This window comes from Gigantopelta aegis, chromosome 15 (genome assembly GCF_016097555.1).
Source record: "Gigantopelta aegis isolate Gae_Host chromosome 15, Gae_host_genome, whole genome shotgun sequence".
Taxonomy (NCBI): domain Eukaryota; kingdom Metazoa; phylum Mollusca; class Gastropoda; order Neomphalida; family Peltospiridae; genus Gigantopelta; species Gigantopelta aegis.
In genome coordinates, this window is record NC_054713.1 from 19,909,600 (window position 1) to 19,933,911 (window position 24,312).

The following is a 24,312-nucleotide window of genomic DNA, read 5'->3' on the forward strand; positions in this document are numbered from 1 at the left end:
ATACTATAAAACCTTCAAAGAACTGTTCTTTAGTTATGTTACGCTTGCATGCCGTGAATATAGACAATTGCATGTGAACATATGCCAGTTAGGAATAGAGTAATTTTAATTTTAACTTTAAATAAGAATATAAGCATTCAAATTTAGTACTGATAACATCATCGCACAACAGTTAATTTTGTGTTTATTGCATTTCGATTCTGTTTTTAAAAAAAAAAAAATCTGGTCATTCATAATCCTGTTCAAATAGCTCGACTTATTTGACAACATTCCTTAAATTTTGGGTATGTCCATATCCCTTAACTGACGACAAGCGTTATCTATGCTAAAATAGCATGACCCAGTCTTTTGCGGTTACTATAATGTAGTTACATGTATTTGGTGGGTTTTTTTTGCTGTTGTTTATGATATTCAGCCATGCTACGCTCAGCTTGTCATGAATGCTACTCTCACTTATATGGGGTTGGCAGCTCTGATCTCCCATCTGTCTGTCTGTCCATCCGTCTCTATTTCTGTCCATCCGTTTGTGTTTTCTGGATTGTTTTTTCACCTAGCCTTGAGATATTCAACTGAAGTTTTGTGTATAGCATTATCATGTACTGCTACAGATCAAGTTTGACTTTCATGGCGGTTTACCCATTTTTGACTGAGTTATAGCCCTTGAAATAAAGAGATAAAGAAATGTGTTTTCCGCACATATTTTTTACAATGCTTTGAAATATTGAGGTAAGATTTTGCATGTAGCTTTATTACTGTTACTTTACTGTTACATATTACGTTTGACTTGCATGGCGATTTCATAATTTTTGACAGTTATAGCCCTTGAAGTTAGGAGATTCAAAAATTAGTTTTTTGCATACCTTGAGGTATTCAGCTGAAAATTTGTGTACAGCTTTATCAAGTACTGTTACAGATTAAGTTTGACTTTCATGGCGATTTACCCATTTTTCACAAGTTATGGCCGTTGAATTTAGGAGATATGAAATCTGTTGGGGCCCGGTAGGGGACATGTATTGCTTTAGCAGTACTCTCAGATCCATTTTATATATGACTTCTTAATATATGGGAGAGGCAGGACGTAGCCCAGTGGTAAAGTGCTTACCTGATGTACTTTCGGTCTAGGATCGATCTCTGTCGGTGGGTCCATTGGGCTATTTCTCGTTGCAGCCAGTGATCTATGACGGGCATATCAAAGGCTGTGGTATCCAAGTATGTGCTATCCTGTCTGGGATGGTGCCAATGCTTGTGTCAGAAATGTTTTTGGGTATGGCGCTATGGAATTGAATTCAACCAGTCAACAGGGGGTATGGGGGGGCCTCCACCAGAAAAAAAATGCGTTAAGTATAGGGTTAGGGTTAAGAAAATCATACAGTAATGATAAGAGTAATTAATTTTGTCAAAACGTTAACTTTAAAAAAAAATTGTGTATGGCACCATACCTGTTTTACCATCTGGCAGAAACCCTGGGTGCATATAAAAGACCCCTTGCTATTAATGGAAAAACGTAGCAACTACATGTATCTGCCAGAATTACCAACAGATCAATGTGCTTTTAGTGGTGTCGTTAAACTAAATAAACTTCTTTCTTAATGTATGGGACAAATGAAAAAGAAAGAAATGTTTTATTTAACGACGCACTCAACACATTTTATTTACGGTTATATGGCGTCAGACATACATGTATGGTTAAGGACCACACAGATTTTGAAAGAGAAAACCCACTGTCGCCACTACATGGGCTATTCTTTCCGATTAGCAGCAAGGGATCTTTTATTTGCGCTTCCCACTGGGACAAATGATGTCTCAAATTAATAAATAGATATTGTCATACAAGCTTGTGGGTTTTATGATTATATCTGTGTTATGAGAGTGTCAGGATTTTTGTATTACCTCAGCACGAGCAAGAATCATGATAAAAGTTTGATAAAACCAGTACAACACACACACAATAATTTCTTTATTATCCACATTACTTTTTTTAATGCATAACAACGTAACTAAACAGAGCTAAGACATGGGAAGGTATATTGTTATTCATAAAAATTGTCATTTATCATAATGACAGTTGTGTTATTGCACATGTGATTTGTATTGTTTTTATTACATGTAGATAATAAAAAAATTTCTTTATCTTCAGGCATTGGCATCTGCAGGTTTTAAGAATTACAACAAGCCAATATTTCGACCATACTTTGCCACGTTCGGTTCTTCAGCAGATAATAAAATGGAAAAGCCACTGAGCAAGGTATATAATTAGAAATAATTAATATATTTTACTTATGCCTTCTTTTAATTTTTGGGGCGGGTTGTAGCCCAGTGGTAAAGCGATAGCTGTCGTTGGGCCCATTGGGCTATTTCTTGTTAGAACCAGTGCACCACAACTGGTATATATCAAAGGCTGTGGTATGTGCTGTCTTTGTGATGGTGCATATGAAAGATTCCTTGCTACTAATGGAAAAGTGAAGCTGGTGTCTTCTCTCAGACAATATGTCGGAATTGTCAAATGTTTGACATCCAGTAGCTGATGATTAATAAATCGGTGTGCTCTAGTGGTGTCATTAAACAAAACAGACTTTATTTCATTTAATTTTGAAATATTTAACAACTACGATAAATTAATCTCCTACCGTTAATTACTGATAAATTTTACCCACATTTTATGCAAACATAAATCTTAAAAAAACCCATAATGATTATGATGATACAAATCCCACATACTGGATGATAAGCATGTCACCTATCTCGACTTCACTAAGATCTCCTAGGACAAAAAGAATGCAATTTTTCGCTGTCTGTTGTTTTAAAACTGTTTTATGGAATAATCTTCAAGAAGGGGTGGAAGTTTACAAAGTATGTGATGTAATTAACATGATGTCATCACGTTTGTCGTTATATCATAACATGGTATGACATTGTTAGATTATGTCACATCCTTTCATCTCTCTTGGAGAGTATGCCTTAAAATGGCAGCCGGCACAAAATTACATGCTTTTTGCCCTATGCGATCTCAGTGAAGTCAATACAAGTGACATAGTTATCAACTAGTATGTGGAATCTATGTCATTGTTACATGGTTGTTGTTTTTTCAAGATTTCTGTCTGGAAAAAATATGGTAAATAAAGGTAGGAGAGTAATTTATTGTGGTTTGTGTTTCAGACTTTAAGTAACTAATTGTTCGGTTTCATGAATTATTACCAAACACAGCTCTATAGGTAGTACTAAACCAAATAACTTCCGGCTGGGTCAAAGTTCGAGGTGCACCCAACTTTTGATAGAGAAGTGAACACCACAAGTCCTGTGATTGGTTATAAATGTGAGTGTGTTGGTTGTAAAAAAAATTAGTTTCATCTGGGCTAAAAAAGTATGCAATTTTATTTCATCTAGTACCACTGTGTCAAGTAGCCTTGTGCTTGGAACATGTATGGGGTACCTGTAAAAAAAAGTACTCAAATTTTGTGCGGAACTAGGGTAGTCATAGACGCTACCCGTTATCTCAGAAATGAGCAGCTTGACACCCACTTTTTTGTGATTCACTTTAAGGGTGAGGGGTGGTAGTATTTATATCCGTGGCGTCTATGTCGATTGATACGTTACAGGTAGGAGTTTTAGCCACATATGTTACTATTGTCGTCTATGGGATTTGATTTGGTAGTATACACCCTATACTTCATCACTATTGTCAATGTTTTCCTTTTGGCCAAAAAGCTAAAAGAAAATTGCAGGATTTTTTTATTGTTTAAGAAAAATTTGAAGTAGCCTTTATTGCAATGGACATGAAAACATACATAATATCATCTTGACTCCTGATATTTGACTACAAATTGGCAGGCTTTCTACCAGAAAATAACTTGAGGTCACATAACAGAAATAAAACAGCTAGGTCATAAGTGCTGCTGCTAGGTGGTTATGGGTTGAAAGCTTTTGAAAACGGACGCTGCATTTCATGTACTTTGACAATGTTTTAACAGCAGTTCTCTTTCTCTAATCTTTATAAAAATTATAAAAATGTATCCATTAATTTCTGGAGCAGGACGTAGCTCAGTGGTACAGCGCTCGCTTGATGCACGTCTGTTGGTGGACCCATTTGGCTATTTCTCATTCCAGCCAGTGCTCCTCATCTGGTGTAACAAAGGCTGTGGTATGTACTATCCTGTCTGTGGTATGGTGCATATAAAAGATCCCTTGCTGCTAATCGAAAAGAGTAGCCCATGAAGTGGCGACAGCAGGTTTTCTCTCTCAATATCTGTGTGGTCCTTAACCATATGTCTGATGCCATATAACCGCAAATAAAATGTGTTGAGTGCGTTGTTAAATTAAACATTTCCCTCCTTCCATTAATTTCTATTATTTTTGGGTATGTAATTTTACTCTTCATACTCTCTGACTGAAATCTTGTTTGGCTCAACTTTTTTTTTTCTTTTTGTCTGGTTTTAATTTTACTATATTATGAAGTTAACATAAAAATTTGTTGTGATCGTTAAAATTGTTTTTGGTGAAGCTGATACGTGATGCTTGGCATGAAGAGCCAACCAGACGACCATCATTCAAAAGATTGCTCGGTTCTCTAAGAAACATGTACCCAGTTTATTCAGGAATGACTAATATGGTAAGTTTCTAGATCAGATGTACAGAACTTTGTTCCATGCTCTAAAGGGGCGGGATTTAGCTGAGTCGGTTGACAATCTGATTAAAATTAGCTCTACTGGTATATACCAGTAGATCTAAGAGCATTGCGTGGACTCCCATGTCCAGGTGACATTTCATCTATTAATAACAATTTAAATATCGACCAATTAAACTTCGCCTTTTATAGCGTTATTCGGGAGCATACAAATTCGAAAAATATCGGGCGAGACTATTTATGCAGTAGGAAAACTTGTAGGTCTATTTCAACATTGAAAAAACACGGGGAAAAGTGCAGTAATAAACTGGACTGTATACTGGCATAAACAGATTTTATGGCTATACCATCATGGTTTTTTTTTCCATCTTGAAACAAATTTTATATAAGATTTTATATTGAAATTAGTTTCCGGCATACTTTGTAATTCACCCGAATCATTTCGTATACCCTCAGCATAATCCCAAACGTTTTCAAATCATTGGTATGATTTTGCAAGTAAGGTTTTGATTGGTCGAATGAAAGGTAAACTGGACATGAGCTCCAATGGCTACTGTTAGATCCACATGTAATAGTGGAGCTAATTTTAATTAGATTGGTCGGTTGAGTGCTCGTTTGAGGTGGATCCATTCAACTGGTTAGGGGTCTTTTTCTTGTTCCAACCAGTGCACCACAACTGGTCAAAGGCCATGGTATGTGCTTTCCTGTCTGTGAGGAAAGTGCATATAAAAGATCCCTTGCTGCATTAGGAAAAATGTTGCGGGTTTCCTCTGATGACCGTGTCACAATTACCATATATTTGACATGCGATAGCCAATGATGAATTAATCAATGTGCTCTAGTGGTGTCGCTAAAATACTCAGTGATGGGACGTATCCCAGTTGTAAAGTCCTCGTCTGATACCACATGCTGTTCTTCAGAGGATGATAAAGTAGAAAAGCCATTGGGCAAGGTATATAGTTAGAAATAATTGATATATTGTGCTTATGCATTCATTCAATTTGGTCTGGGATCAATCCCCGTCGGTGGACCCATTGGGCTATTTCTCGCATCAGCCAGTGTACCACGATTGGTATATCAAAGGCCGTCGTATGTGCTATCCCGTCTGCGGGATGATGCAGACAAAAAATCCCTTGCTGCTAATCGAAAAGAGTAGCCCATGAAGTGGCATTAGCGTGTTTCCTCTCTCAATATCTGTGTGGTCCTTAACCATATGTCCGACGCCATATAACCGTAAATAAAATGTGTTGAGTGCGTCGTTAAATAAAACATTTCCTTCCTTTCTGTCTTATTTCCAGCAGGCCATTTTATTATTTTTTCTTAGCAGGCCATAATTCTGTTTTTTCTCTTATTTAAAACCCCCCAAAACAGACCATATTTTACTTCTTATCTCAAGCTCTGTTCAGTTAGTTACCAGTTGCACATCCAAAAGCACTTACTTAATTGTAACATGTAACATGGGTATTTTAATTTACATATGGTCTTGTCCTCACTAGTTTTACTCCATGAAACTACTTGTAATCTTGTTACTTCAAATTAGATGAAGTTCAGTTGATAAAATTTGATGCAAGTAATATATGGAGGATTTGTCGCAAGTGTTTTTTTAATGTGGAAAATATCAACCAAGTCTATGTTAATCAGGATTTGTCAAGACAAATACTAGACGAGGTCAATATTTTACATGTTAAAAAACACGAGTAGAGAATTCTGTTTATCCTATAACATTTCTAAAATAACATTTTAATTTGATATTTAGTAATCATCTGAATTTAAGTCGCCTCACTGGTAATACATGTACATGTATGACGTTATTGCGATTAGCACATATGTAATTTGACGTCACACACTTCAACTAAATCTCATCAAAATGTTACACTCAGGTATGCAAGTCTTGTTGGCTGTAACCAAATGAACCATTGACAGCAAAACATTATTAACCAAGATAATAATGGTAAATATCAAATGGGTTTATGACATATGGATATTATGGGTAAGTTATAGGATATATTAACCTCAATTGTGCACATCAAAAAGAAGATAACTGGCTTCTTCAGTAGGTTGTCATAAATATTTTTATTTTTATTAAATTAAATCAACTTTGTGATCCGAAAATAAATATTTTGCTCCTATTCAGGCTATTGTTAAGATTGAGCCGTGAAATTTATAATGGCATAAGATGCGATGTTCTAGCGTCATTTTTATGTTCATGTACAATTGACCAAAAACATTATCCTACTGTGATTACATTGTAATGATAGGAGAGGGCCTAGCAAGATGGCAAACTTGTGCCCAAGCCTTTTGTTGTTTATATGCAATAAAATCATCTCTTCAGTTAAACATTGTAATGATAGGAGAGGGCCTAGCAAGATGGCAAACTTGTGCCCAAGCCTTTTGTTGTTTATATGCAATAAAATCATCTCTTCAATTAAACATTGTAATGATAGCAGAGGGCCTAGCAAGATGGCAGACTTGTGCCCAAGCCTTTTGTTGTTTATATGCAATAAAATCATCTCTTCAATTAAACATTGTAATGATAGCAGAGGGCCTAGCAAGATGGCAGACTTGTGCCCAAGCCTTTTGTTGTTTATATGCAATAAAATCATCTCTTCAATTAAACATTGTAATGATAGCAGAGGGCCTAGCAAGATGGCAGACTTGTGCCCAAGCCTTTTGTTGTTTATATGCAATAAAATCATCTCTTCAATTAAACATTGTAATGATAGGAGAGGGCCTGGCAAGATGGCAGACTTGTGCCCAAGCCTTTTGTTGTTTATATGCAATAAAATCATCTCTTCAATTAAACATTGTAATGATAGGAGAGGGCCTAGCAAGATGGCAGACTTGTGCCCAAGCCTTTTGTTGTTTATATGCAATAAAATCATCTCTTCAATTAAACATTGTAATGATAGGAGAGGGCCTAGCAAGATGGCAGACTTGTGCCCAAGCCTTTTGTTGTTTATATGCAATAAAATCATCTCTTCAATTAAACATTGTAATGATAGGAGAGGGCCTAGCAAGATGGCAAACTTGTGCCCAAGCCTTTTGTTTATATGCAATAAAATCATCTCTTCAATTAAACATTGTAATGATAGGAGAGGGCCTAGCAAGATGGCAAACTTGTGCCCAAGCCTTTTGTTGTTTCTATGCAATAAAATCATCTCTTCAATTAAACATTGTAATGATGATAAGAGAACTTTATTTGTTCTAGCTTGAAAAGTATTGTTTATATGCAATAAAATGTGTTTTCAATTAAACATTGTAATAGTTATAAGAGAACTTTACTTGTTCTAGCTTGAAAGGTATTCCTGTAACCTGGAGGATGTTTTAGCCGAGAGGACAAAGAACCTGCTTGCAGAGAAAGATATAACAATAAAGATTCTTGGTCACTTGTTGCCCAGTCCAACCTTAGAGCAGTTGAAATGTGGCCAACTCCTTGAGCCGGAGGCGTTCAACAGTGTTACTATTTTAATGAGGTAATTACTCTTTTATTATATTAAGCCCACTGGTAAAGCACTTGCTTGATGCGTGGTCGGTCTGGGATCAATCCCCATTGGTGGGCCCATTGGACTATTTCTCTTTCCAGCCAGCGCATCACGACTGGTATATCAAAGGCTGTGGTATGTGCTTTCCTGTCCGTGGGATGTGCATATAAAAGATCCCTTGCTACTAATGGAAAAATGTAGCAGGTTTCCTCTCTAAGAGTATGAATTACCAAATGTTTAACATTCAACAGCTGATAATTAATAGATCAGTGTGCTCTAATGGTGTTGTTAAAACAAACTTTACTTTATTATATTAAAGTTTTTGAAATATTTTCTTGTGATAAATTTATCTTATCTGGACCAGAGCTTTTAAATGGGGAATTCCCTTTTTATATTTATTGGAATTGGTGCCTTTTTGTTAATTACCTCATATATGATTTACAAATTACGTCACATCTTATTTGAAACATTACACATGCTTGCCGCGGCAGAACCGGCCTCAGTGGTGTTGTGGTTAGGCCATCGGACGTAAGGCTGGTAGGTACAGTGTTCCCAGACCGGTACCGGATCCTACCTAGAGCAAGTTTTAACGACTCGATGTAAGACCACTACACCATCTTCTCTCTCACTAATCACTAACAACTAACCCTCTGTCATGGACAGATAGCTGAGGTGTGTGCCCATGACTGTGTGCTTGAACCTTAATTGGCTATAAGCACAAAACTAAGTTGAGATTAAAATGACGCTGCATAGTATGATTCTTAACATTAAGTAAATCCATGAAAGGAGTATTAATTGATCATAGACTTAATAAAGTGTAGTTATGACATTAAATTAAAAAATGTTTGGTGAAAAATTAAATAAATAAATACAGAACTTCTTATTTATTGCATAAGTTTGTCTTATGCAAGAACATACCAGTCGATCTATAGAATACAGTGAAACCTCTGTAAACCGGAATTCCCTCAAAAAAAAATATCTGTGCAGAAGAGAACCTCTGTAAACTGGATACCTCTTAAAACCGGAATTTCTACTTGGTTCGTAGTGTGTCCGATTTAGAGGAGTTTCACTGTATATTCTTGCGCAAAATAAACTCTTACAATAAATAAGAAGCAAAAAAAGAAACCGTACGTGAAGTTCTGAATATTTCTCATAAGATTCTGGTTTATTTTACAGTGACATCATTGGTTTTCAGAGTATGATTAAAAAAACGACACCCATACAGCTGGTATCTTTTCTCAATGATCTCTACACAATGTTTGATAAAATTATGGAGAGTTACGATGTCTTCAAAGTCCACACCACTGGAGATGCATGTAAGATGGCAGATATTTACTTAATATATTTATAAATTTAATTTATGTCACACCAAACTTTAAAATGTATTTGATTGAAAAAAAGAGAGAAAAGATTAGCATATTAAACATATCACCTGTTGCAATCATGGATGTTAGTGTCACAGTTGGAGTTCAGTGGATTGAGTCACGCTTTGCTACATGTCACTGTTACACTTGTAGCATATATACAGGGATAGAGACAGGGTAGGAAACAAAGATCGATATCAAACACAGACCCGGGGGCGAGACTAAGCCCAATGATAAAGCACTCGGTTTATGTACGTCCGGTTTGGGATCAATCCTCATCGATGGGCTCATTGGGCTATTTCTCGTTCCAGCTAGTGCACCATGACTGGTATATTAAAGGCTGTGGTATGTGCTATCCTGTCTGTGTGGGATATAAAAGATGCCTTGCTACTAATGGAAAAATGTGGCGGGTTTTCCCTCTAAGACTGTCAGTTATCATTTGTTTGACATCCAATAGCCGATGATTGATTAATCAATGTGGTCTAGTGATGTTGTTAAACAAAACAAAACTTTAAACACAGAACTAAGGAAACCTGGTATTTTTGTATGGCATTAAAGATTGCAAGAGACTAATAAAATGGGTAATTTTGTTGTACACAGTCTTAAATCTACATTTACCAAGTCTACATACTTTGACCCTCAATCCTAGACAGACAACTCAGATAGCTGAGGTTCGTGCCCAGGACAGCATGCTTGAAGCATATTTGTATATAAACACAAAAATAAGTTGAAATGAAATGCTGGGACTTTTAAAGTTTTATAAACATATGGGGGCTCTATGATATCAGTTAAATTGCTAAATATTTTTCTGTTTCTAGACACGGTCATCGGTGGTTTACGGATGCCCAGTCGTCACCACGCTGAACATGTTGCAACTTTGGCTCTGGACATGCTCTGTTCCATGGTCAACTTCAAGATCAGATTTAACCCTAATAAAATCCTGGAAATCAGAATTGGAGTTCATACTGGTAATAATTCGAACAATAGTCAAAATGTCAACAACTTGCACATTTTTAGAGGCTCTTAACAATTATTAACATTTTTAACCCTACTAAAATCCAGGAAATCAGAACTGGAGTTCATACTGGTAATAACACAAAAGATAGTCAAAATGTCAACAACTTGCACATTTTTAAAGACTCAACAATTGTCGACATTTATATGTAGGGTGGGTGGGTTAATGCCAGTGTACACTTTAAAAACAAACCAAAAATATATTTATAACAATATTCCTTTCAATATATATATTTTTTTAATAAAGTTCACTTTTAGGGGTGGAGGATAACCCTCAAAATGATCTAGTTATTATGCTCATGAAAATATTGATAATTGTGAAAGGTCCTTTATATATTTTAAGAATTATTTAATACAATGTACTTATTAAAAATATTAATACAATGTAAAGGTGTCCCATTTGGTCGAAATGCCAATTGGTCGAACAATAAGTACTCGTCTGTTATATATAGCCACTACCTGATTACCTGTGTATGTAATGAACATGGCCTCTTCATGTTTATACAAGTTTTGATTATAGAGAGGACAATGGTTTATTTACCAGTGTACATAAATGGGCTGTCGTACATAAACATATTTTTTCCAAGAAACTGCTGCTTAAAGGAAACATGACACGAGACCATATTATAGCTCATTTTAAAAGAAAAATGATATAAAAATAATATACAAATAACTTTATAACAATAAAATACGTGTAGTTAACTTAAAATGAAGAAATTACGCTAACCAGTATCAAAGTACGATTTATGCATATTTCTTCGTGAGCGTTCGGAAAAAAAGGGAAGTGACGTCAGAGCCGCTGTACTCTTCCGTTGTTGTTAACTGTTTATATATGGAGTAAGGGGCTTACGATCTTTTCAGTCCAACAGTGCCGTACTGCGCGGCCTTCGGGTGTAAAAATAAACAGTTTAAACGATTGGGATTGTCTTTTTATGGTTTTCCAAAGGATTGTATCCGAAGAAAGACGCGTGTATTTTATCGCAAAAGAAAAGATTGGACACCAACACCGCATAGTACTTTGGTGTCCTCCTAATTACAGCCCGGAGCCCGAACGTTACCCGGAGACAAAAACAGTACTCTGTTGCGAATGCCGAGGTGTACATTGTACATATTTGGCACAAAGATACACCTCAGCATGATGTATTTATATATGTTAAAACAAAAATGTAGAATTTTTTATTTATTTATTTTTTTGGAAAAAAAAAGATTTTTCATGTTAGGGCTGTAGGCCTACATAACAAAATCTGTATTCACCGTCCGAAGAAGGAAACGTCAATAAGTAATTAAATATGGCATATACAAACATGGGATTTGGCATGAGGATACATCTCAGTACGATGTATTTAAATATGTTTTTAAAAAACGTGTAGAAAACAATAATAATTTTAAATAATGTTTTTAATCTTCGGGCGGAATACGTTACAAAAACGTTCCTCATCGCCCGAAGCCCCCAAAGCAACACGAAGTTCAATACAAAAAAACCCACTACTGTCGGTGTCGAAATAACTATTATGTTTCATCCACGGGCTGACTTGAGAATCGGAGTGTTGTTTTAGTTAATTGGTCCTTTCTTTCCGTGGCCTGCACATGTGATTCCTGATTGGCAGGTGTATATTGCAGGGTATCGACCAGGTAAGTGATTACCACGGTCTAGACATGCGTACAAAATACGTGCCAATTTTTTTAAGATTACAGGGTATTGCATTTGCATGTGGCGTAACCTGTCGCGACTATAGTACAATGTTAATGGACATTATCAGCCGCCCTGCTTCATTACTGTAAATAATGCTGTAAAACCCTTGATTAAGTAGACTTTCCCATCTAAAATTACCAAACTGACCAATTACGTAGTACCAAAGAAAAGAAAATTATCACTTGGGTATCGTGAGTGGTCGTTTTTACTCTAACGCACCCTACCAATAGGCCTAATAATATGCTACTTTTTTTTTTATGAGAGAAAAATACTATAACCCCATTTCGTTCTATTGATGCAAATAGAAATATATTTAGTTTAAAAGTTGATTATACTCTCAAGTCATTTATGTTGTTTTACAAGCCAGGTTAATGAAAGTGAAGCGCCTTGTCGTAAATTAGAGCGTTTGTTTACACTGTGCATACAGATTTCATTATGTACAGCCCGAACATAAAAAATGCGATATTTTCTAAAAAAAACAAAAACCCAAAAATGTTTGTCCTACATTTATATTTTTTACATATTTAAATACATCATATCGAGGTGTATCTTTATTTTAAATATGAACAGTATACACCTCGGCATTAGCATCCGAGTTTTGGTTTTGTCTCCGGGTTACTTTCGGGCTCCGGGCTGTAAATTGGTCGACCGGTCTGGTCTGGCACCATCAGTTTCTCCACCCTCCGACTCGCTATCCGTTTTTTCTTCAGTATCACTGTTGTAAGTAAATGTGTGTCTTTCTTCATTTACTAACAGCTCATATTGATATGGCAAAACGTTTTGCGAACGAACACTCATTGTTTTGGTAAGCTGTGCAAGTCTTAGATTCTTTATGAGTGGTACGGACTAATGCTTTTAAGTGTAAGGCTTCAGATCAAGCGACGCGTCTCTGATGTCAGGGACCTCGTGATTGCCCTGCTCATTAAAGATCGGCAATTTCCGCTAAGAGCTCGTATCTGGGGTTCTTTTATGGAGATATTTTAAGTAATTAATTTTTTATAATTTTTTTTTTTAGGTGATTCAATTTATAATTAATTGTACATGGTTGGTGCCAAATATGGTTTACGTGACATGTTTCCTTTAAGTGGACATTTGTACTTGTATGTGTACTGGAAAGAATGAATATTTTAGAATGTTGAAAAATGTTTTGCTTTTTGTGAAATATTTTTTTTTAGATGGAGACCTCCTTTTTAAATTATTTACAGACATTCACTACATTCAATACATGGATTATTTCGACATTTGTCATATTTGCATACTTTATGCGTTAAGCGATATCTATGCCATCTATACAATAATAATCGGTTTCCAAATAATCTGGAACAGTTCATTATAATGACTGAGGTAACAACATGCATGTCAGTGAGACCATTGAACCATATCTATTGTTGTTTTAGCAGTTCAACCAATTGGGAGTAAGCGCTCAAAATATTACTTTGGTAGGGTTTAAAGGTATAAAATCTCTAACTATGGATTATAAATGAAAATTACATTCATTTAGAATACCAAACCTCACTATAGTATTATTCAAAACTTTTAAATGAGCCACAATGAATGGAATTCCATGACAAACTCAGCAAATTTCATTTTTAAATCTTGTAACTCTTTTGTTGGAAGTCTAAAACGTACAGCGAAATGAGGCTACAAATGTATATATTTATGTACCTTTGAATTTTATATACACGACTGCCATGTATAAGAGTCTTGGTAAATGAGAACCAGCAGTATACATAATAAATAATTTAAAATCTATTATTTCATGACAAAATAACAGCGATAAGGCCAAGTAGTGCAAACATGAACTTGACATTTTTTATTATTATAATTTTTTTATTATTATAATTTTTTTTTTCTCTTTTTTTTACTGTACTGTACATAATTCACTTATTTTTCAAAAATATCAACAATAAGTGGGATATGGTGGTTTTGTATATGGTTAAATAAAGTATTTTTCAAATCAAATTTATATATTTGCAGATAATGTTTCATTGGGCCATTAATTAGGTCAACAATCTGTAAATGAAGGTCTTTAAGTTGGACTTCAAAAAGTATTAGCAATTAGGCAAATTAGGTCGCAAAATCTGTAGGCAAATTAAAGTCAATAAAAATGTGGGTAATTTAATAACATAAATCCATCAAATTCAACTTTAATTTGTGTTTGGAGAATGACAGCTTAATCTTTGCTTTGAGTTTAAGGTTAACTTTATTTTTAAAATTATGATCTATGAACTGTATGATTTAAATTTATTTTACTCTATACTTTGTATTTGCAATAACGAGTAAAAAAAAAAGGTGTGATTCCTACTTTTGCTTTTATGTAAGCACTAGAAAGTACCTTACAAAATACCAAGGTCAAATGTTTCAAATTTTATCTGAAACAAGGGCACCGTAATGTTTTCAGTTTATAAATTATGTCACTATTTAAGACAAAATCATACAAATACATGACTATTCAAGAGTTAACACTTAGCCATATTTCCTTATTTTTTATATAATTTTTATTATTATTATTATTTTTTCAAAAAACATGTTTTGAAAACAAGAAACAGATTTTGGTTATAAATAGAATGTACATCACTGTTTGTTTCAGTCGTAAGCTACTCCTTAGTGACGTCATGCCACTCCTTAGTGATGCTATGCCACTCCTTAGTGACGTCATGCCACTCCTTAGTGATGTCATGCCACGCCATTCCTTAGTGACGTCATGTCATGCCACGCCATTCCTTAGTGACGTCATGCCACTCCTTAATGATGCCATGCCATTCCTTAGTGACGTCATGCCACTCCTTAGTGTCGTCATGCCACTCCTTAGTGACGTCATGCCACTCCTTAGTAACGTCATGCCATTGCTAGTTAATGGTTCTATAGCTGTGCGCTATAGTGTAGCATGCGTTAGTAAGTCGTGTGGCATCAGTTTAACCAGTGCAGACATAAGACAATTTTCACAGATTTGAATTATGGATGTCATGAGCTGTTCCGTTTCAGGTCCTGTCGTGGGTGGTGTTATTGGGCTCACGGTGCCAAGGTACTGTATCTTTGGACAAGCGGTGACTGCTGCACAAAATATACATGAATCATCAGTGGGTTCGTATTTTGAACAAGCATTTAGAGAGTAATGTCTTAAAAAAAATACATGTCTCACACTGGACCTTATTTATTATATCGTCTAAGTTAAAGGACATAACTCTGTTAAACATAGATAAATTCCATTTATTATATCGTCTAAGTTAAAGGACATAACTCTGTTAAACATAGATAAATTCCATTTATTATATCGTCTAAGTTAAAGGACATAACTCTGTTAAACATAGATAAATTCCATTTATTATATCGTCTAAGTTAAAGGACATAACTCTGTTAAACATAGATAAATTCCATTTATTATATCGTCTAAGTTAAAGGACATAACTCTGTTAAACATAGATAAATTCCATTTATTATATCGTCTAAGTTAAAGGACATAACTCTGTTAAACATAGATAAATTCCATTTATTATATCGTCTAAGTTAAAGGACATAACTCTGTTAAACATAGATAAATTCCATTTATTATATCGTCTAAGTTAAAGGACATAACTCTGTTAAACATAGATAAATTCCATTTATTATATCGTCTAAGTTAAAGGACATAACTCTGTTAAACATAGATAAATTCCATTTATTATATCGTCTAAGTTAAAGGACATAACTCTGTTAAACATAGATAAATTCCATTTATTATATCGTCTAAGTTAAAGGACATAACTCTGTTAAACATAGATAAATTCCATTTATTATATCGTCTAAGTTAAAGGACATAACTCTGTTAAACATAGATAAATTCCATTTATTATATCGTCTAAGTTAAAGGACATAACTCTGTTAAACATAGATAAATTCCATTTTTGACAGTTATGGCCCTTTATTAAGTACCTATGAAAGTCAACTTGATTTGGCCATAACCACTGGCGTGTGGGGGAGGGGGGGGGGGGGGCATGTGCCCTTCTCCCACTTTTTTTTTATCCAATAGCAGCAGCGATGGTTTATATATATTTTTATATATATATATATACATGTGTGTGCGTGTGTCCCCCACCTTTTGGCACCTTCCTACAACACTGATAACTGTCAAAAATGGATAAATCCTCATGAAGGAAGGAAATGTTTTAATTAACGACGCGCTCGACACATTTTATGGATTATTGTTGCACGTTGTTGTTTCGTTAAACAAAACAAACTTAACGTTAACTTGTTTTCACCCTACAGGTTATTACGCAGTTTAATATATTTGTTGTTATTGTTTTTACCATTAAATTATACACTACTTCCATGACATTGTAAAACTCACTTAAATTATCAGCTTTGACATATTCAATATGGGGGTGGGATGTAGCCCAGTTGATTTGCAGTCGGTTTGGGATCGATCCCCGTCTGTGGACCCATTGGGCTATTTCTCGTTCCAGCCAGTGCACCATAACTGGTATATCAAAGGTTGTGGTATGTGCTATACTGTCTGGAATGGTGCATATAAAAGATTCCTTGCTACTAATGGAAAAATGTAGCAGGTTTCCTCTCTATGACTCAAAATTACCATATATCTAATAAAAGATGATTAATAAATCAATGTGCTTTAGTGGTGTCGTTAAACAAAACAAACCTTAAACTTTATTCAGTGTGAAACAAAAAAGATACATAGCTAAGGAACTAGGGTTGTTGATTTTAATATTGATTTTACATGATAACATACAAATTATTAAAAAAAATTGTTGTTGTTGTCATACAAATTAAAAAAAATTATTTATTATTTTACAGCTTTCAAAATTCATCTGAGTCAGACAACAGCTGAGCTTTTGATGAAAACAAAAAAATATAAAGTTGAACCGAGAGACTCGACAGATAAGGTGAGCAGATAGCAGCGGTTCAGTCCATCCAAGAATGGGGGGTGGGGAGGTAGCTCAATACTAGAGCACTTGTCCTAGGTGTAATAATTGAGGGGGAGTTTCAGTGGTTGAATCCCCCCTCACTCAAAATGAATTGTTTTCTTTTCTTTTTTTAAATAATTATATTTATTGGAGGAGCTTGACCCAACCCCAAAGAAATTTCACTTGCCAGTCTAGACCTCCCTCACACACACACACACACACACACACACCATATAATGTCCTGCACACATGACTGGATGGGTAGCAGAATTGATCACCCTTAATGACTCAACTTTTTTCCCGTCCCAACCAGTTCCCCACAACCAATATTTCTAACCCTAACCCTAATCCTAAGACCATAGTACAACCCCTACAATTGCTCATTCAGTTGGCAATGCCTTGGAGGTTACTGTGGAGTTTTTAATTCTTTACAGCACTATTTTTGCTGTGGACTATTCAATGGGAAAGTGCATATATAAAATATCCCTTGCTGCTTTTCAGGAGAAACCTGTGTTCTGGCAATTATTATTCCCCTTCTGGTCCATCCAGAGGGGACTATAGGTTTCATCTCCATCCTGTCTGTCTGTCCATCCGTCCATCTGTCACACATACATTTTTCCAGGGTTTTTTTTTTTTCACAATGCCTTGAGATATTGAGCTGAAAGTTTGTGTATAGCTTTATCATGTAGATCAAGTTTGACTTTCATGGTGATTTACCCATTTTTGACAGAGTTATGTTCCTTGAACTTAGGAGATAAGAAAATTAGTTGGGCCCAGTAGGAGACATGTATTGCTTTCGCAGGACTTTCAAAATACTTGTTGCCTCTTATTCACTCCATCTGTTGAGAAAATGTCAAAATAGCCATATGTTTAATGCTGTAATTAACTTGTTTAAAATGTGCTGAAGTGTCGTTAAACAAATGTTCCTTTATTTTCCTTTGTAATTAAACCCGGCACCAGTATTAAAGAACAATAGTAGCCCTCTACCGGTCCAACCTGAGGGAACTATAGGTCAGGGGTGCACAAATCGGTTGTCCGCGCGCCAGGGACAACCAAAATATGTTATGGCAACCATTCTTTGTCAAACAGTTGCCCAATGGGCAACCAAGAAAATCCTAAAACAAGTAAAATGAAAAACAAAACTTCACGACACTCGGACAATCACAGGCAATTCAAAAGTATTGAAACTGATAACTTGACTGACAGGCGAAATAAATATCCACCCTAACACTTGCCATCCACTCAGCGTCCACCATGCATGATTTTGACGAGTTCAATGCAGACAGATACGTTTCAGAATGGTGGCTATTAGCAAAGGGAACAAGACATGTGAAAGGCCACAAACTACACCAACAACCATCCAGTTCTGAGCTGAAAATTTGGCTAAGCCATTTTCTATCTTCCGATGTGAACAATCGGTTACATAATCTATCCGACACCTAACATATAATAATAATACCAAATATTAACAGGGATCTCGCGACTGGTAACGAGAAGCGGTGTCATCAAGAATTCAGCATAACAATGTTTGCTTATTTTAATAATCAGTTATTAATTTTAACGGCAACATGTATGTAAGAAAAGTCTGAAGAATCTGTAGGTGTTATTTTAACTCTGTAAAGTCTTTGAGCCAAAGTAATAAAAATGGACCAAAATTGCGTGTCAGTTTCAATACACATGCTAGTTCAGGGCCAAAGACAAGTAGGCTAGGACCGAGTTCAGCTAGACCGAGCAAAACAAAAAACATCCGCTAAACTGGTTTACGTGCTTCACGTTAAACCCAATGTCCACGTCGAGAACCAATCACATAGTTCGTGAACGTTTGGAAAACGTTCGTTGGCTGTTCTCAGTGTGCATATAGGTCACGCTTGACAGTCAGCCGAGATTGTTGCACGTGCCACAAGACATTGTTGCAGACATTAAACAAAGCAATTACACACAAGTAAATCTTGATGTAAATTTGTGAGAGAAAAAACACACCATCAAATAGTTGTTCGCATCAATGAATACTTAATTGCCGTTTTGTTTTGTTCATTTCCGTTGTCTTTGTTAATTTCGCACTCATGCATTTCGCGATCGTGGAAAAGGAACATGCAGTATTTATACAAATTGCGGTTAAACGTACACTGAATACAATTAGTTAAAAATAATCATGTTATTTGTCAGATAAAATATTATATAAATTTGTTGACTGTGAGGTGACATCTCAAAAGGTAATAAAATTTTAATTCATTATCTTTTTAATCAAAACCTTTTGACGTAAATGGATAGTTGTCATAACGTGAAGTCAGCATTCTTAGGCTAGTATTTTACAAGCTGAAATCAACAACAAGCATTAACACGACGCGGAAATCAACAAAATGGCGCAAATTACGAAATTGGGTGTGGAATAGATAGTTTACCTTAAAATACAATTAAAAGCAGTTCAAACCAAAATAAAGATTGCTATTTTACAGAAATAATGAGCACTGTTTAAAAAAAAAAAGAATATTGGCTCTCAGATTTTTATTAATGCCATAGGCCTTACATTTTGGGGTGTGTTTGCAGAGGGCATTGGCTTCCAACTCTGCATATCGCCCCTCACCCACTGAAAAATCAAAGTAATATATTAACTGCCCCTACCCCCATTGCTGTTTTTGATTTTGATCAGGAGGTAATTTTGTTATTCAGATGTATTCCAGTTTGTACATAATTAGCTGAAAAAGATACATTTTCATATTCATATATAAATACTCTATACAGTACATGTACTACACAAAACAATTTTGGCTAAAACATTTTCATTATGGCAAATAAAAATCCCATTTGGCAATTGTTTTGGCTACAGGTATTTTTAATCCTGGATGAGCCCCGAATTCATTAAGTATTATGACTGTGACAGCCCAAGCGAGATCGAACCACCTCTGTGGATCCATTCAGCTGATTGGGTTTTTTTCTCGTTCTAACCAGTGCACAAGAACCGGACAAAGGCTGTGGTATGTGCTTTCCTGTCTGTGGGAAAGTGCATATAAAAGATCCCTTGCTGCATTAGGAAAAATGTAGCGGGTTTCCTCTGATGACTACGAGTCAGAATTACCATTTGTTTGACATCCAATAGCCGATGATTAATTAATCAATGTGCTCTAGTGGTGTCGTTAAACAAAACGAACTTTTTTTTCAGCCTAAGCGAAGATGAGCTGTAGATAAATAATGTTAAAAAAGAAATAAAACTAAACTGATAAGTAATGATAATAATTTTTTTTTTTAAATTTCAGTTTCATTTTAAAGACAGTTCAAAATTATATTCATAAAACTTTTTTATGAAATACTATGTGGGCAACCAAGAGATGTTGGGCAACCAAAGTTCAGCTACTGGTTGCCCACCGGGCAACTATCACAATTTCACATTTGTGCACCCCTGTATAGGTTTTGTCTCCATCCTGTCTGTCCCACATAGTTTTCCAGACAATTTTTTGCAATGCTTCCAAATATTGAGCTGAAAATGTGTATGGTTTTATTATGTATTGGTACAAATCAAGAATGACTTTCATGGCAATTTCCCCAATTTTCACTTCCATGTATGACCCTGGAATTTAGGAGACAAAATGTGTTTTCCAGACATTTTTTTCCCCACAGTGACATATAATGTAAAATAATGGGGAATGTGCATAATGTGCATTTTTTATGGCAAAGGGGTGGATGTAGCCTAGTGGTAAAGTGCTCGCTTGATGCACCGTCGGTTAGGTTGGTGTGGCTATTGTGTTATTTCTAGTTCCAGTCAGTGCACAACAACTGGTATATTAAAGGCTGTGGTATGTGTTATCCTGTTTGTAGGATGGTGCATATAAAAGGTAAAATATAGTAGGTTTCCTCTCCAAAACTATGTCAAAATTATCAAATGTTTGACATCCAACAGCCAGTGATTAATAAATCAATGTGCTCTAGAGGTGTTGGTGACCAAAACAAACTTTTTTTCATGGCAAACAATGTACTTTATAGCTCAATGGTAGAGCACTTGACCGAGCTGTAGGATCAATGAACTGTGGAATTTTAATATTCAAGTCTGTGGTATGTGCTGTCCCATTTGTTGGAAGGTGAATACAAAATGCTGCTTGTTGCTGGTTTATTAGTTCCCATTTGTTCCAAAAGGAGAGGACTATAGGTTTCATCTCCATCCATCCGTCTCACAGATGTTTTTTTCACAATGCCTTGAGATATTGAGCTAAACTATTTTGTATAGCTTTGTTCTGTTACAGAATAAGTTTGATTTTCATGGTGATCTACCCATTTTTATCATCCATTAAAGGCCTTTGTAGGAGATATCGCTGGCACTATAATTTGCCATATCTCCTGCAATATTCTCCTAGGAGATATCGCTTCTTATAATCTTAACTGGTCAAATTTTAATCACATGACATTATTTTGTTACGTCATTGTGTATGTTTCAGCACTATAAACCTATCATTAGTGACATCACGCCACTGTGGTTCTGCTAGTTAATGAGTCTACTGTTACAAATAAAGTTTGAATTTCAAGATGATATACCCTTCTTTTCTTTTCTTTTCTTTTTCTTTTACAGTTTTGGCCCATGAACTTAGGAGATATAAAAATGTGTGGACTCAGTAGAACTGTGTTGACCACCAAGTAGCAGTGATTTAAAGTGATGTTCTCATTATGCGATTGGGGGAGGGATGTAGCTCAGTGCTGTGCGGTCGGTCTGAGATCGATCCCCATCAGTAGGCCCATTTCTCTTTCCATCCAGTGCACTATGACTGGTATATCAAAGGTCATGGTATGTGCTATCCTGTCTGTGGGATGGTGCATATAAAAGATCCCTTGATGCTAATCGAAAAGAGTAGCCCATGAAGTGGCGACAGCGGGTTTCCTCTCTCAATATCTGTGTGGTCCTTAACCATATGTCCGACGCCATATAACCATAAATAAAATGTGTTGAGTGTGTCGTTAAATAAAACATTTCCTATCCTTTCATTATGCGATTAGTTGCACCAACTTGTCGTGTGCAAATTGCCCTACAAAAATCAGAACGTAAAAGACTAAAGTTGTTCTGATCTAGGTGTTCTCACAGTACAAGTCAGTGCGACTAATCGCATAATGAGAATGACCCGTAAAGAATATTGTGAAATTAAACACACCTTCCTTTCCTTCAAAGGTGCAGACCCTAGTTTCAAACCATAAAAATGGACACTAAGTTTGGTTAAGTTACAAACACCTGTAACACATTTGTATAATATTACAGAGAGTGAAACAAGAGTCTGGTGAAATATTGTTAAAAAAGAGACTAAAACTCGACTCCATAACTGTTATTTCTCAGACGCACGTGCATTTTTAAAAATATGAAAAATGCAATTTGTGGTATTAGAAACACCAGGATGACCAGAAACACTTTGGATGTACGGATATGGATAATGTAAACAATAAAAAATAAGCAATGTTTGATTTCAGTGATCACAAACGGCTCTTATAGTGAAATATATGCCTCAGTGTTTAAAAACTAGGGTCCGTCCCTTTAATTTTAATTATCTGTGTTTTTCAGGTCAAAGGAGGAATGTCACCAACTTACTGGCTGATGGGTAAAGACAACTATGAGAACACAATTCCAGACTTCGACAAATTGTTAGATCAGAAAGATGAATCGATGATAATCTGAAATATCTGTGACAAAACGTATCTAATGGATGAAGAACACCTGCATCTGCAAGAATTTATATGTTGTAAAGACAAATATTGGTGTACTTAAAGGAATTCTGTTTTAAATTGTATTTGAAAATGGTCATTATATGTATGACATTACTTCATATCCACCAGGAATTCCTGATGTTGGCCACTATTTGAAAACTGTTCCTGTTTGTTCTTTGAGGAGAAGTTCATCGGAATGCCTTATTTTCAAGACACTTAAAAGAGTTTTGTAACCATAGCATTTCCATCTCTGGCAATCGGTGCTCTTGGGGTGACTTGCTTTTGTGTTGAGACTATTGCACACAGCTTTACATACTGTTACACCTTTTTAAATGCATGTACAGCTACTGTGTAAATACATATGTATTTCATGCATGAATTGAAAACCCAATTGATTTTTTTTCAGCATATTAATTGTATTACAGATTACACCTTTTGTCTTTTTTAGTCTTGGTTGTGTTTAACAATAATTAAAGTATACCTTTGTGTATACAAGATGTGGTACACTATCTGATCATGAAAGCAATTTGTTCTAGATATATACAATACATATATATATATATATATACATGTAGAAAGGTATACTTAAAAGTACAGGTATGCATACACATGTATGTTTTAAGGATTTAAAAAAAAAAAACATCTTGAGTGAAATAACAGCTCAAATGAAAATATTTAGGCCACTAAATTGTAATTTTAGACGGTCCATCAAGGACTGATTATACGCCAGTCATTGACGGGCCATATTATTGTATGCTGTTATCCATACATCTGTCTGTAAACTCTTCATTTCCAGAGCTTGTGATGCCTTATCTTATTAATTCATATAGGATCATCAGCGGCGGGACGTAGCCCAGTGGTACAACGCTCGCTCGATGCATGATCGGTGTGGGATCAATCCCTGTCGGTGGACCTATTGGGCTATTTCTCGTCTCTGCCAGTGCACCACGACTGGTATATCCCTGTCTGTGGGATGGTGCATATAAAAGATCCCTTGCTGCTAATCGAAAAGAGTAGCCCATGAAGTGGCGACAGCGGGTTTCCCCTCTCAATATCTGTGTGGTCCTTAACCATATGTCTGACACCATATAACTGTAAATAAAATGTGTTGATTGAATCATTAAATAAAACATCATCTTCTTCATATAGGATCATCAAATCTTGCATGTATGTACAGCTTAGGGTGGTGGGGTATCGCATACCATAACCAGATTACCACAACCTACTTTTCACGCATTCCTGCACATTAAAGGTAATCCTTTACTGGCCCACATCTTCCTTATCAATTCACATAGGATAGTCAACTTTGGAAGGTGGTATATCATAACTAGGTCACTGTGACCTACTTTTGATAGGTATATCATGTACATCAGTGTTTGAGATTAACGGTATCCCAGTATCCCGGGGATACCAGGATTTAATTTTGGATACCAGACTTCAAGAACCCAGTATCCCACCGGGATACCATATAAGGTTCTTGGTTTTATTAATACTGCATTTTTATTTTTTGCTGAAACAGTGAAAGTCGTCATTTACTGGTGAAGTTAAGTAACAATTTTTT

General features: G+C 35.6%; 1 protein-coding gene across 1 annotated transcript in view; it reads left to right on the forward strand.

The window, feature by feature from the left end:
* The window catches only part of LOC121389705, a 210,274-nt gene extending 187,087 nt beyond the window's left edge, over nucleotides 1-23,187 (forward strand). Inside the window, exons 68-75 of the mRNA XM_041521356.1 lie at nucleotides 2,138-2,245; nucleotides 4,499-4,606; nucleotides 7,913-8,094; nucleotides 9,280-9,419; nucleotides 10,286-10,435; nucleotides 15,160-15,258; nucleotides 16,966-17,054; nucleotides 22,609-23,187. Coding sequence (XP_041377290.1) covers nucleotides 2,138-2,245; nucleotides 4,499-4,606; nucleotides 7,913-8,094; nucleotides 9,280-9,419; nucleotides 10,286-10,435; nucleotides 15,160-15,258; nucleotides 16,966-17,054; nucleotides 22,609-22,722 — 990 coding nt within the window. The 3' untranslated portion in view covers nucleotides 22,723-23,187. The remainder of the gene's footprint in view (nucleotides 1-2,137; nucleotides 2,246-4,498; nucleotides 4,607-7,912; nucleotides 8,095-9,279; nucleotides 9,420-10,285; nucleotides 10,436-15,159; nucleotides 15,259-16,965; nucleotides 17,055-22,608) is intronic.
* The last annotated feature ends 1,125 nt before the right edge of the window (nucleotides 23,188-24,312 follow it).